The sequence below is a fragment of the Ranitomeya imitator genome, chromosome 5, assembly GCF_032444005.1.
Source record: "Ranitomeya imitator isolate aRanImi1 chromosome 5, aRanImi1.pri, whole genome shotgun sequence".
Classification (NCBI taxonomy): Eukaryota; Metazoa; Chordata; class Amphibia; order Anura; family Dendrobatidae; genus Ranitomeya; species Ranitomeya imitator.
The window spans coordinates 548,599,194-548,615,210 of record NC_091286.1 but is presented as its reverse complement, the minus strand read 5'-3'; the positions used below and the strand labels follow the sequence as shown (position 1 = coordinate 548,615,210).

Below are 16,017 nucleotides of genomic sequence, written 5' to 3'. Positions count from 1 at the left end.
GGGAAACTGCTGCGGATCCGCAGCGTTTTCCGCAGCGTGTACACATACCTTTAGAATTAGGCTATGTGCACACGGTGTGGATTTGGCTGCGGATCCGCAGCAGTGTTCCATCAGGTTTACAGTACCATGGAAACATATGGAAACCCAAATCCGCTGTGCCCATGGTGCGGAAAATACAGCGCGGAAACGCTGCATTGTATTTTCCGCAGCATGTCAATTCTTTGTGCGGATTCTGCAGCGTTTTACACCTGTTCCTCAATAGTAATCCGCAGGTGAAATCCGCACAAAAAACACTGGAAATCCGCGGTAAATCCGCAGGTAAAACGCAGTGCCTTATACCCACGGATTTTTCAAAAATAGTGCTGAAAAATCTCACACGAATCCACAATGTGGGCACATAGCCTTAGGGTTAGGGTTGGGTTGGAATTAGGGTTGTGTTTAGGGTTAGGGGTGTGTTGGGGTTAGGGTTGTGGTTAGGGGTGTGTTGGGGTTAGGGTTGTGATTAGGGTTATGGCTACAGTTGGGATAAGGGTTAGGGGTGTGTTGGGGTTAGTGTTGGAATTGAGGGGTTTCCACTGTTTAGGCACATCAGGGGGTCTCCAAACGCAACATGGCACCACCATTGATTCCAGCCAATCTTGTATTCAAAAAGTCAAATGGTGCTCCCTTACTTCCGAGCCCCGACGTGTGCCCAAACAGTGGTTTACCCCCAAATATGGGGTACCAGCATACTCCGGACAAACTGCGCAACAATTACTGGGGTCCAATTTCTCCTGTTACCCTTGAGAAAATAAAAAATTGCTTGCTAAAACATCATTTTTGAGGAAAGAAAAATGATTTTTTATTTTCACGGCTCTGCGTTGTAAACGTCTGTGAAGCACTTGGGGGTTCAAAGTGCTCACCACTACTTTCCCTTCCCAGGAGAAACTGGACAACAACTTTCTGGGTCCAATTTCTCCTGTAACCCTTGGGAAAATAAAAAATTCTGGGCTAAAAATTATTTTTGAGGAAAGAAAACGTATTTATTATTTTCACGGCTCTGCGTTATAAACTTCTGTGAAGCACTTGGGGGTTCAAAGTGCTCACCTCACATCTAGATAATTTCCTTTCAGGGTCTAGTTTCCATAATGTGGTCACTTGTGGGGGGTTTCTACTGTTTAGCCACATCAGGGTCTCTGCAAACGCAACGTGAAGCCCGCAGAGCATTCCATCAAAGTCTGCATTTCAAAACGTCACTGCTTCACTTCCGAGCCCCGGCATGTGCCCAAACAGTGGTTTACCCCCACATATGGGGTATCAGCGTAATCAGGAGAAACTGGACAACAACTTTCGGGGTCAAATTTCTCCTGTTACCCTTGGGAAAATAAAAAATTGCGGGCTAAAAAATCATTTTTGAGAAAAGAAATTTTTTTTTTTATTTTCATGGCTCTGCGTTATAAACTTCTGTGAAGCACTTGAGGGTTCAAAGTGCTCACCACACATCTAGATTAGTTCCTTTGGGGGTCTAGTTTCCAAAATGGGGTCATTTGTGGGGGATCTCCAATGTTTAGGACACTGGAGAGCCCTCCAACAACATTTTTGGTCCAATTTCTCCTATTACCCTTGGCAAAATAGGAAATTCCAGGCTAAAAAATCATTTTTGAGGAAAGAAAAATTATTTTTTATTTTCATGGCTCTGTGTTATAAACTTCTGTGAAGCACCTGGGGGTTTAAAGTGCTCAATATGCATCTAGATAAGTTCCTTGGGGGTCTAGTTTCTAAAATGGGGTTACTTGTGGGGGAGCTCCAATGTTTAGGCACACAGGGTATCTCCAAACACGACATGGTGTCCGCTAACAATTGGAGCTAATTTTCCATTCAAAAAGTCAAAAGGTGCGCCTTCCCTTCTGAGCCCTGCCGTGTGCCCAAACAGTGGTTTTCCCCCCACATATGAGGTATTGGCGTACTCGGGAGAAATTGCCCAACAAATTTTAGGATCTATTTTACCCTATTGCCCATGTGAAAATGAAAAAATTGAGACGAAAATAATTTTTTGAGTATTCATGTCTGTGGGCACTTTTCACATATCATGTAAACCTTGCACCTGAAAAATCATAGATCTGAAACTTTGTGATGATGCATTTGGCAATTTTCCGTGTGGGGAATTTTCCGTGTGGGGAATTTTCCGTGTGGGGAATTTTCCTGTGGGCATTTTTCCTGTGGGCATTTTTCCTGTGGGCAATTTTCCTGTGTGCAATTTTCCTGTGTGCATTTTTCTGGTCACCAAAGCAAACATATGCATTGTCATGCCGAAGACCAGATAAAGACAGAACGGTGTGATATCAACATCCTTGATTTCCATGTCAATTTCTGTTTAAATAAATTCAGCTAACTCTACTGTTAGCACAGCCACACACAGAGTTCCAGTCTGGGTATTTTGTGCTCACAGACTGGCGCCAGTTTTGTCTGGCTCATATCAAGCCTTACATGCCATTATTCTTTAATGTCAGTCGTTTTCAGATATGCTACTGCTGCAATCACTTTGGTTGAGGCATCGCAGAAGATACAGAGCCTTTGTATCTTGAATTCTGTTGATGGTACAGAAGTGTATGGTCATGCAGCGTAAAGATTTGACAAGGCTTCTAAAGATTTCTTCAATCTTGCCCACAAATCTCTCTTCTCCATGGGAAGCGGATCATCCCATTCAGACATCTCTTGGGTGAAGTCTCTCAACATCATTTTACCTTGGATAATTACAGGGGTTACAATTTCTAGAGGATCGTACAAGCTGTTTATCATAGACAAGATTCCTCTATGCACGAAGGGTTTCTTTCCTTCATTGATCCGAAAGGTAAATGCATCTCTCTTCAAATCACAGAGCAAACCAAGACTCCGTTGCATGGGAAGGGAATCTGTGCTTAAATCCAAGTCTTTTAAATCAGTTGAGTAATCTTGAGAGGGAAAAGTTGCCATCATTTTTTGGCTGTTGAAAGTGATTTTGTGCAGCCTCAAATTAGACAAAACGAGCATTTCTTGTGCCCTTTTTAGAAGACTAACTGCCGATTCATCTGTGGGTGTGGATTTCAAGCAGTCATCCATGTAGAAATCCTATTCCACAAATGATCTATCATCCGACCCATACTTTGCTTCGCCCTCTCTGGCTGAATGTCTAAGGCCATATATGGCGACAGCAGGAGAAGGGCTGTTCTCTAAGAGGTGCACTTTCATCCAATACGCCACAACATCTTTGTAAGGGCCATTATCACGGTACCAGAAGAACCTCAATTAGTTTCGATGTTCTTTTTTGACAAGGAAGCAATGACACATCTGTTTGTCAGCCATAAATGCCACTGTATCTCTGCGAAAGCAAAGAAGTACTCCTAGAAGTCTGTTATTGAAGTCTGGGCAAGACAGAAAGACGTCGTTTAGTGAGACTGGTGCTTGAGTCAAATACTACTCTTATCTGACCAGGTTTCTTAGGATGATACACGCCGAAAATGGGTAAAAACCAACATTCCTCTGAATCTTGACGTACAGGTGCAATTTATGCATGACCATTCTGAAATATTCTCTCCATTAAGGCAAAGAAGTGCTCTCTCATTTCAGGTGCCTCCTGCAGTTTTTGCTTGAGGGAGACAAATCGACTGTTGACAAGTTCTCTGCTGCTGGGTAAGCGTTGCCTCTGGGGTTTAAATGGTAGAGGAGCTATCCAACTCTTTGACTTATCTCTTACTATCTCACGATCCATGATGTCCAAAAACAGTCTGTCTTATATGGACAATTGCTACCTTGTTGTCTTACCTTGTTCTGTGGAAAACTGTGCACCCTATACCATCGTGCTTGCCGTCACATGCGTGGTTTTCACAGGAAGGATCAGCTAATGGACAAGGTTGAGGAGCATTGCATGGCAACTTTTTTAATCAGGAAGCTACTCTTACATGGCTGGAAGAGAGACGGATGTCCATTTTCAAGAGTATTGGTGATCATACTGTTTGACTGAGGTCAGCTTGTGTGCTCCACCTAAACAGACGTCTCCTACAATGACCCATCCCCGGTCAAGTCTCTGTGCATATGGGGCATTTTGTAGGCCGTTAATCTGTCCTCAAGCTTTATGGACTCATAGTATGTCTCTTCCAAGAAGTAAGACAATCGGATCTTCTTGATCTAGTTCCGGTATCAGATGGGCTATACGCTTCAGATGGGAATGGTGAGCTGCTACCTCTTTTGTAGGTGTCTCGGACCTATTGTCAGGAATCTGGTTGCACTCCAGTACTGATGGCTAGACTATGCAGGTTTCACTGTCTATAGACTCTACCTTTAATCCAGTTGCTTTTCTTCCCACCATATCGACAGTACCTGCACATGTCTTCAAGGAGTAAGGAGAACTGGGGCCAGCAATGTTGAAAGTGTCGAAGAGAAAGGACTTGGCTAGAGACCTGTTGCTCTGATCATCCAAGATTGCATATACCGTGATTGCCTTATCCCAATCGCTCGCTGGGTAGACTCTGACAAGGCAAATCTTTGAGCAGCATCTTTCTGCTACAAGTTTCTTATAGATCTCTGTACACTGAGAAGTGACTACTGGGGAGTCTACATCGGTGTCCATCAGCCTTTCGCCACACTCTTCTACTTGCAATGATGCCCCTTAGGGTGGTCCAGGGTGTAAGGCTGTTTTCTGCTCCACGCTACCACACTCTTCGCATTTCACAGTTCTTGGCGAAGTGTGAGGTCATCGTACAGCATCTGAAACATATCTTGTTTTCTTTGAGGAAACCTTTGCAGTCTTTTAAAGACTTCTCCCTGAAGGCTCTGCATTTTAGCAGAGGATGTGGTTTCTTGTGTAAGTGGTAGTGTTTGCTGAGATCCTGAAGTTTGTCTTCCTCTGGAGAGGACTTGCTTGCCCTGTAAGGAAACCCTGTGGAGGTAACATTAGTTTTGTGAACTGTCTCTGGTGTTTTACAGGGTTTGATACCAGGTGCAGTTCTACATGACATAGTGAAATCAAAACTGGGGTCATTTCTGACTCTTGCTTGTTGAGTAGCAAAGTATACGAACACATTGAAAGGAGGAAATTAGACCTTATGAGTCTGTTTGTAAAGGGACCTGTGACTGACTTCTCTTGTAGTTTTTGAACAATTGGGTTGACACCTCTGGCAGTGTCCAGGATTGCCAACCCTGGCAGGTCTCCTTCTGCTTGAGCTACCTGTACCTCCACTAAAGGGAACCTGTCACCCCGTTTTTTCAGATTGAGATAAAAATACTGTTAAATAGGGCCTGCGCTGTGCGTTACAATAGTGTATGTAGTGTACCCTGATTCCCCACCTATGCTGCTAAATACATTACCAAAGTTGCCGTTTTCGCCTGTCAATCAGGCTGGTCAGGTCGGGTGGGCGTGGTCAAATCAGGCTGGTCAGGTCGGGTGGGCGTGTGTTGTGAATTCTGTTGTTGGGCTCCCTCCTGTGGTCATGAATGGTACTTCGGCTGGTTCTATCCATGGAATTCCTCTGGTGGCTGTGGGTGTTTCTGAGTTTCCTTTCACAGGTGACGAGGTTAATTCGTTAGCTGGCTGCTCTGTTTAACTCCACTTAGATCTTTGCTCCATGCCACCTGTCAATGTTCCAGTATTGGTCTTGTTCACTCCTGGATCGTTCTTGTGACCTGTCTTCCCAGTAGAAGCTAAGTGCCTGCCTGTTTGTCTCTGGTTTGCGATTTTTCTGTCCAGCTTGCTATTTTATTGTTGTCTTGCTTGCTGGAAGCTCTGGGACACAGAGGGAGCGCCTCCGCACCGTGAGTCGGTGCGGAGGGTCTTTTTGCGCCCTCTGCGTGGTCTTTTTGTAGGTTTTTGTGCTGACCGTAAAGCTACCTTTCCTATCCTCGGTCTGTTCAGTAAGTCGGGCCTCACTTTGCTAAATCTATTTCATCTCTGTGTTTGTATTTTCATCTTTACTCACAGTCATTATATGTGGGGGGCTGCCTTTTCCTTTGGGGAATTTCTCTGAGGCAAGGTAGGCTTTATTTTTCTTTCTTCAGGGCTAGCTAGTTTCTTAGGCTGTGCCGAGTTGCATAGGGAGCGTTAGGAGCAATCCACGGCTATTTCTAGTGTGTGTGATAGGATTAGGGATTGCGGTCAGCAGAGTTCCCACGTCCCAGAGCTCATCCTTTATTATCAGTAACTACCAGGTCATTCCGTGTGCTCTTAACCACCAGGTCCATTATTGTCCTGACCACCAGGTCATAACAGGCATGGTCACAGCGCTGTTTCTTCCCCAGCTTTACGTTGGTGGCGTAGTGGTGTGCGCATGTCCTAGTGTCCCAGTGTCCCAGTGCCGAATCCACTTGGACGCATGTGAATTAACAGCGCGCGATCTGCGCTATTACTGTCTTCGGTGGGGGCGGCCATCTTCCTGGGGCCGCGCGTGCGCAGATGGAGTGCTCTGCTGCACGGGGCTTCAGGAATATGGCCGCGGGATGCCGCACGTTCGCAGAAGAGATCGCGGCGGCCATTTTCCTGAAGCCGAGTATGCAAACTCGGCTTGATCCACCGTCCAAACACTGATAAAAATCTGTTTAAAAACACTGATGAAAATTGAACAATTTTTTGTGTATGTGCCGTCACACTAGCAGTATTTGGTCAGTATTTTACACCAGTATTTGTAAGCCAAAACCAGGAGTGGAACAATCAGAGGAAAAGTAAAATAGAAACATATGCACCACTTCTGTATATATCACTCACTCCTGGTTTTGGCTTACAAATAGTGAGGTAAAATACTGACCAAATACTGCTAGTGTGACGGCAGCCTTAGGGCTTCTTTCCATTTGCGAGATATACGTCCGTGTCTCACATGTGGCAACGACGTCTCGCATGTCGCGCCGACACTTTGGAGCGGAGCGTACAGCTCCATGTGTTGCTATGCGGCCGCACGCTCTGACCAAAGTGTCGACGCCAGAGCTTCGTTTCCACATGCAAGACACGGACGTATATCTCGCAAATGGAAACAAGCCCTTAGACTGCGTGGGCGTGACATTTTCAGTCCACTGCTCCTCTTCCATTCTTCCTACTCAGAGTTGCCCCTGGCTGCTGAATTAACAGCATGGACAGATGCAAATTTCTGTTTCAATTGTCAATCAAGCAGCTTGGGGAACTGAAGAGAAGCAGTGGACTGCAAATGGACTTGCCATACTCAGGGTACTTGCATTCTAATTTACATATGGATATACCTAAGGATTTTTCAGCAAGTAAAGCAATAGATCTGGAAGATATCTATATTGTTTTATCGGTTAAACAATGATTTATACAATTCTATCTCTAGCTGCCCCTCTAAAACACACATGGCATGTTCTATTAAAGATAGTTATAAGCATGCGAGTGTTTGTGAATGGCTAATGTGCTTTTACAGTGTCTGTTCTTTATGTGAAAACTAAGATAAAAATATCCCATATTAATTATGAAAATTATGTGCAAGCTGCTGCTGTGTTTAATGGATGCTGCGTTAATATAGCTATACATATTTCATGCAGTGCTTTGCATTAATGAATGCAATAACCTTACGCTTATAAAGACAAAATGGCAAAAAAAATTACCATAACTCTTAGATTTAGGAATGCAAATATACTAAATTTCCTTTATTGTTCACATGTGAGAGTAAGGTTACAAGGAGGGACATATTTAACAAGATAATAAAAAAATCTAAATTTTGCATTAGTTTATTTTTTTTTAGAATTCTCAGGAATTTTCAGGATTGTTCTCTATATTAGGCATTTACTTGGTTTAATTTAGGTACAGACATTCAGGACAATTTTCTATTACATTACATGTTACATATATACCATAACTGGGAACACAATAGCACTGTGACCAATAGCATCTATCATAAAACTGTCCTCCATAGTACATGACTGCACAAGGTAATCTTGCCTTGCGCAGGCCTGTACTATGGAGGACAGAGAATGAACTTCAATCCAATATTGCAGCCAGCATGCAGCCAGCGGGTAAGGAAAGGGTGAATCAAAAACCCCAAAACCCCGCCTCCATGGCTGAAGATTGTTCCCTCCAAATTCAGGTGACAGTGTCCCTTTAATTCTATGGTAAAATGTTTCACTTACAACTTCTAGTGTGTGCTCTACATTCTGCTGTAAAAAAAATGGCTCTAAGAGTTTTCCAAATGATTGCATTCTTCTGTCCTTTACATTTTACAGTGTCGTATGTGTCCTATCTTTTTTGAAATTGGAGTTGTAAATAAAAACTTTAAAAAATATCATGTGACGAGTGTTTGATGTTAGGCTACTTTCACACTAGTGTCGTACGACGCACGTCCCAATGCGTCGTTTGCTGAAACGTTTTTCTCCATAGGCTTGTATTAGCGACGCATTGCGACGCATTGCCACACGTCGCAACCATTGTGCTACGGTTGCGTCATGTTGTGGCGGACCATCAGCACCAAAAAAAAGTTGCTTGTAACGTTTTTTGGTGCATTGTTTCCGCCATTTCCGACCGCGCATGCGTGGCTGGAACTCCGCCCCCTCCTCCCTGCAACTCACAATGGGGCAGCGGATGCTTTGTAATAATGCATCCGCTGCCCCCGTTGTGCTGTGTTGACACAGGATGCGACGGTACGTCGGCCCGACGCACTGCGACGGGCCGACGCCGACGCTAGTGTGAAAGTAGTCTTAGAGGAAGGATCGGCAGATATTTTGTCAACTGACTACCTATTCATACATTATCAATTTTTTTATCTTCAGATCAGTAACATGTGGATTATTGCAGATGGAGTGCGTCAAAACAATGCATTACTGTCTATGGAAACACATTGGTACGCAAGGACATATGTACGCATGTGTTCGATGTGCTTGCATACTTCGGACTGCGCATGTCCAGGAACTGTTTTGAGACATGCCCATTGAGACACGCCCTCCTGGAAATAGCAAATGCATGAGCATAAACGACGCAAACGCAAGCAAAAATGCATGCGTAAGTTGATGCAGATAAAAAACGCTGCATAAACATGCTTTTGCATGTGTTTTGGCATGTGTTTTTGCATGCAGATGATATGCTGCACACAGAAATGCTAATGTGAACCTAGCCTAAGAGTGCAAAGCATATTTTTGAGGTCAGCACTTATGCAATTGTTATAAATCATTTAAAGTGACTGATGGATTCATAAGCCAACTTAAAAAATGTATAAGGACACTAAATACTTACTTGTGAGATTTTTTCCAGTTGGCCCCACTTGGACCAGCCCCACAGTCATATGCCTGGATGATGAAGGTATATTCTTTTTGTAGTTCACAGTCAATTGGTCCTTTAGCTTTTAGTCGACCTTCCCCAGATGTTCTGTTCAGCACAACTGCCTCGAAAGGAGTATCCTGGCCATGGATCTTAAATGCACAGATTTCTCCTGGTAAATAAAGAAAAATAATGAGTCACTTGCTATTGTATTTGATACATTTTGCAAAATACTCAGTTTTTATTGTTCTTCCTTTTGACTTATGACATTCAACATATTGTAACAATGCATATGAAAAGCTGTAATTTATACTATCATGGTACACATAAAAATGCAAATCTATTTCTTATATTATATTGCATAACTCCATGTTTATCGATAAGTTTAATAGAAGGGTTGTTTCCTACAACAATTAGTTTGTTGATTTTTTTGGGATCACAAACCAATGTATCTTTAATTCAGCTTCTACCATATATTTATGCATTGTTATGATGAAACATAGGAAACTGAAATTTCAAGAACAGAAGCAGTCAGGCATCACAACTCTGTTGTTGGGTATCTATACAACAGGGGCTTGTTCCCTGTCCAAAATGATAGAGGTGCCCTAGCTTGCCCTATTCACCAGATTACTTCTGACTGTGATGACGCCGAGGCCACGTACCTTGCCTTAGCTCCTGAATCTACCCTCAGTCTGTACCCTTCCCCCACTGAGGGAAGAGGGGAGTAGCAGTGCACCATAATAGACCAACCAGACTAACAAGGTAAGATGAGCAGGGATAACGGAAAACACCAATCATACAAATATACTCAGACAACAGAGAAATGCACTGGGGAGTGGAGGATGGGCTTAAACCAAAGTAGGAGAAGCAAGAGAATTATCACACACTCAAAACTTAGCAACAGTCACAGATAAATTCACCAAACATCTTCTCCAATAATAACCACCAACAACCTCCAGCCATGCAGCATAAGCTACTCTGACAATGAGTGCTAGACAGGAACCAGATTATATAGGAAATGTGAGTGGCTAGCAGTGCACAGCTGAGAGCCTTACTTCTCCAGGAGCTCTTAACAGAGCAGATTAACCCCTGCACTGCTAAAAGAAATTTACATAATTTAATGTGAAGGTGAAGTGCTTCTAATTAGTGCAGAAGTAGAGGCAATCAATCATTGCGGTCTTCTGGCTCCTCTCTGTCGTGGTAAACATGTGACATCAGGGTTCTTATTGGAATGATTTAGTGAAATAAAAGCCATTGAAAACTTACAGAATTGATTTAAAAATATATAATTTTAAATTACAAAATTTGATACTATATATTAAAAAAATTGTGATGATGTAGCATTTTTTCAATAAGTGCAAATAAAGCATTAATTTAGCTCTTTTCCTGAGACAGATTTTTCATGGATTATTAGTATTTTGGCAGCTTAGCCACTTTCAATTAAAAAGTTTGACGTGCGATGCCAGAGAAAGAAAATGGACAAGACTTTTTCCCAAATCTTGAAAAACTACTTTAATTTCCTATTTTCATACATTGTTGGATTTTGGCAGCATTCACAAATAGCAGTGAAAATAGAATCTTGACATTCACATCTAGTGAGAGACATTTTCTTGAACCTGGTATGATCACTACAAACTATATCAAATAATAAAGTTTTCAACCCTAACCATGCGCCTTATTAATTACATCAGAGGTGGCGCATTTGTCTGGAGCTTTTCAGTGACCCAAGCAAAGAGATGCCAAATAACAATGGTTTGTACACAAGCTGATCCAGCCATCTTATCAATAATATAGCCACCATGGAAAACCATATTCTCAATGCACAGGTCTCCACAGAAGTATCTACAGAAGAAAAAGAGAGATGGATAAAACTTCTCCGGCAGTTAACAGTTGATTGACCAGGTTCCAGGAACTTGATCTATGGGGACTAAATAATGCAGGGATTGTCATTTATTGAAAAAAAAATATTTTAGACTGAGATAACATTTCTGTTCGAGCCTCAAATGCAGATTGTGTCATATTTGGTGTGAAAATAGCAGGGAATGCACGGACACAATGAAAAAACCCAGTGGGGCTCATTAAGTCAATGGGTCTGTTGGCAGATGCCTGTTATATGATGGATCCAGCACTCCATCATTATTGATTTTCATTTTCTATAATACTATAGAAATGCTGGAAATTTTAATGGAAACTCTAAATAATAGAAATGTAGCATTACTTGAAGGCTTGCCATACTAATATTACTGTTAAGTACTTTTAGCTAGTGAATTAGTATAGATATATGGAGTCAATCAGCAAAAAGCTCGGTGCACACCTTACATGACTAAAAAGTACAGTGCACCTTGCCACCTACTTGCTTTCATTTATTGCCACCATCCACCTCTTTCATGGACAGTTAAGGCTTTACAGGAGCCAGAGATGGGTGGAAATATATATAAAACTAGAAGGTGGCCCAATTCCAATGCATCGGGTATTCTAGAACATGTATTTATGTACGTATATAGCATCCCACATAGTACATAGCACAGTCCACGTAGTATATGGGAGCCATGTAGTATATAGCAGACAAATACTACGTGGCCTGTGCTATATACTATGTGGCTGCTATATGCATACATAACAGTGGCCACGTAGTATATAGCACGCAGTATAGAACATAGCTCACGTAGTATATAGCACAGCCACGTAGTATATAACACTGCAAACGTAGTATATAACACTGCCCACGTAGTATATAACACTGCCCACATAGTATATAACGCTGCCTATGTAGTATATAGCAGCCACGCGGTATCTAACACAGCCTACATAGTATACAGCAGTGTGGGCACCATATCCCTGCTAAAAAAATAATTAAAATAAAAAATAGTTATATACTCACCCCTGGGATCCAGCGAAGCTCCGGCGATACGCGCACAGCTGCCGCCATCTTCCGTTCACAGGATGCATTGCGAAATTACCCAGATGACTTAGTGGTCTTGCGAGACTGCTAAGTCTTCTGGGTAATTTCGCAACACATCGCAGGGAACGGAAGATGGCAGCAGGCGCGTGCAGCTCGGCGGACTACGGAGGGTGAGTATAGCAGGTTTTTTGTTTTTTTATTATTTTTAACATTACATTTTTTTTTACTATTGATGCCGCATAGGCAGCATCAATAGTAAAATGTTGGGGATACACAGGGTTAATAGCAGCGGTTGTGGAGTGCGTTACCTGCAGCATAACGCGGTCGGTAACCGCCAGCATTAACCCTGTGTGAGCGGTCACTGGAGGGGAGTATGCGGGCACCGGGCACTGACTGCGGGGAGTAAGGAGCGGCCATTTTTTTCCGGACTGTGCCCGTCGCTGATTGGTCGTGGCTGTTTTACCGCGACCAATCAGCGACTTGGATTTCCATGACAGACAGAGGCCGCGACCAATGAATATCCGTGACAGACAGACAGAAGGACAGACGGAAGTGACCCTTAGACAATTATATAGTAGATGAGTAGGTGGGAAGGTGCACCGGACTGTTTGGCATTGCCAAAGGTGCAACAATTGCCTGTGCTTGCTTTGAACAGTCATTTTGTCCCTTTAATTAAATAGCCTCATAAAATCTACTTACATACAAAATTAAACTAAATGCAGAATAACTCAATTGCTAAAGGTATTTAACGTTAGATTAGTATGGTGAGATGACCCTTCAGGTAATGCCACGTTGTGCTATTAAGATAAATAATAATAACTGTATAGCTTAACCTTTTAATGCTCAGTGATGTGCTATTTTGCATGGAGCGTGTCAGGGTGTTTGGAGCAGGCACAACAACTGAGCCCGCTACTCAGAGGGCAGATATGTGCATAGTTGGCATCTGTCTTTAACAGACCCAATCAGATCTACAGCTGTTAACCGCTTAAATACTGCTGACAATCACTAACAGTGACATTTAAGCTCTGCGTACTAGTGCAGTCATTCTTTCCGGCGCTCATCTCCCCCTCACCCCCACAATCGTGTCCATCGGGTTGCTATGAAAGCCTTGGGAAGGTCACTTATGCTTGTCATGTTAATTCTCTTGGGACATACAGCCATATGAAGGGCGTGATGAGTGACAGAGATTTTTACAATGGACAACAATACTGTAATATTGCAATATACAAGTGACCAAATACAGGTTTGTGACCTTCAAGGGAGATAAAAAATAAATCTAAAAGTAAAACATTTTTTTTTACAGCTATAAAAAAATTGAACAGCCCTCTTTTCCCAAGTTAATTATATAATGATTATAGACATATGTGTATATATATATATATATATATATATATATATATATATATATATATATATATATATATATATATATATATATATATATACATATATATGCAGTGAAGGAAATAATTATTTGATCCCTTGCTGATTTTATAAGTTTGCCCACTGACAAATATATGAACAATCTATATTTTTAATGTCAGGTGGAACTTTGTGAAAAAAGTGGTTAATTTTTCAAAACCTATTTTTGGTATCCCAGTGTCCACAAACTATGATTTATCAAGACATAAAATTGTTTGCTCAGTATGAAAAAATTTTGTAGAGAAAAAAATGAATAGTTAAAACTCCTATTTTTTTGTTTCTTCACCTTCCACAAAAAATTCAATAAATGTTATAGAAAAAAATTGCATGTACCCTAAAATGTTATTAATAGAAACACCAGCTCACTTTGCAAAAAAACAAGTGATAGGTCTTGAAAAAGAAAACACTTTTTTTCACAAAGTTCCACATTTTTTTTTCACCATTAAAAAGTAAAAAAGCTGTACAACATTAGTATCACTGTAGTCAAACTGAGCTGTAGAATCATGCTGTTAGTTCATTTTTATTGCTCAATTAATGCCGCAAAAAAAACTTGAAAAAACAAACCAGAACTGATATAGTAAAAAGGATTGATGCCATTCAACCCTAAAACTAGTCCCACAAAAAAACAAGTGCTCATATGGATATGTCAGTAGAATTTTTTTTTTTTTTGAAAAAGTTATACCTACTTGAAAAGCCAAAGAAAAAAAAACACAGAAATCTAAATTGGCTGCAACCCTAAGGGTTAAAAAGTGAAGTGCATGGAAATATAAGCTTGTTCTAAAATATTTTACCATTATATGGATAGGTTCTCACTATATTTTCCAGTATCCATATTTCAGTTTTCCTTTGTTTTGCACATCTCTCACATTTAACACAACACAGTATTTTGAAGCTGCTCATTCCTGCACCCAAATCTTCCTCAGATGGTGACAGTCTACAGCGTCATACTATTTAGCGCTGGATTTTTGTTGTGCTGTCATTAATTTTTTGGTCTCATTCAATGGCTCAGTGATAATTACTGTAAGAAAAGTCCTAACTATCATCATCATGGCCTGGATCGGATAGCTATTGTACAATAACTATAGGCTCTTATTTGCTGAAAATACAATTACGGCACTTGCACTTTTGGTGACCTTATATACTGAACAAAGAAATAGGCCTTGCCTTATCTCCTATATCTTCTCATATCTCGCCACTATTTAGGCAACTGAAATTACACACAAAGGGTAATAAAAGCCATTTTGAAAATAAATGCTCTCTTCACAAGAACAAAGGCTGAAAGCAAAGCATTAAATGTTGTATCAGGGAAATGTATCGCCAGCAATTCTCTAATGCATTGTTATTATCAGTCTTGTTGAGGGGCATTTAGCACCGCTGACATTTCCATTTATAGCAGGCTCTGTTTTACTATTAGTTTTGCACTAAAAGGTTGTCACCATACTGGTCATCACTACGCTAAAGTCTCTGATCAGTTTAATGGCAAGACACATCTTGCTATAAATAAGGTTTGTAATCTGATAATCGCACCTGTCGGGCCGCAGAAGGCAATCTGAAATACTATACCCTGCATCAGTGCTCCCCAACTCCAATTCTCTAGAGTCACAAACAGGTGATGTTTTCAGGATTTCCTTAGAATTACACAGGTGACTGGATTATTGCCTGCGCAGGTGATGACGTTATCCCCTGTGTAGTACTAAGGAAATCCTGAAAACATGACCTTTTGGTGACTCTTGAAGACCAGTTGGGAAACACTGCCCTACATCAATCGTGTTATTATTACTTTTTGTGAAGGATTATTATTTTTTGTGATTTTACTATTATTACTTTCTATGATTTCAACAGCCAGTTCATGCTCCTTTAGAAGTTTCTTTTAACTGCTGCTCAGCAAAGAACTGTACCCTACATTCGACCAGTGTGTATTGGAACCAGTGTAACATTTCTGGAACAAGCAATACCGCCACTTCACATTATTTTGATGGGCTGGAATAACTGCGCCCTGCCTCTTTCCCAGTTGCCCAAAACTTGTGAAACTGCCAAACGGTATGCAATTTTTTAAAGTGTTTTACGCTAGTTTGCCGATGCAAACGCTTTGATGAATCGGGGTTTTAAAGTGTTTAGCTGCCATGTAAGCATATGTGCACATAAAGTCTTAATTCAAACAGCAGAGCCAACAAGTTTTTCCCAGCCAGCAGGTGACTTTACAGGTTGTTTTGCTATCGTTTTGTGTCAAGGCTCCATGTTTTATAGAGGCTCTTTGTCTTTGGTAGAGGCTCCTTGTATTTTGGTGAGGACAACGATTACCTATAATGCAGTTACACCGAGGGGCTTCCAGTTATATCTCCAAGGCAACGTTCACTCATTTAGTATTTGATCAGTATTTTACCTCAGTATTTGTAAGCCAAAACCAGGAGTGGGTGATAAATGCAGAAGTGGTGACGTCTTTCTATTATACTTTTCCTCCCACTTTTCCACTCCTGGTTTTAGCTTAAGG

The 16,017-nt window shown here is 41.3% G+C and overlaps 1 protein-coding gene across 1 annotated transcript in view; it reads right to left on the bottom strand.

Annotated features, from left to right (window-relative positions):
• CLSTN2 (calsyntenin 2) overlaps positions 1-16,017 on the bottom strand; it is a 1,726,577-nt gene that overhangs the window by 647,731 nt on the left and 1,062,829 nt on the right. Inside the window, exon 3 of the mRNA XM_069727627.1 lies at positions 9,179-9,374. Coding sequence (XP_069583728.1) covers positions 9,179-9,374 — 196 coding nt within the window. The remainder of the gene's footprint in view (positions 1-9,178; positions 9,375-16,017) is intronic.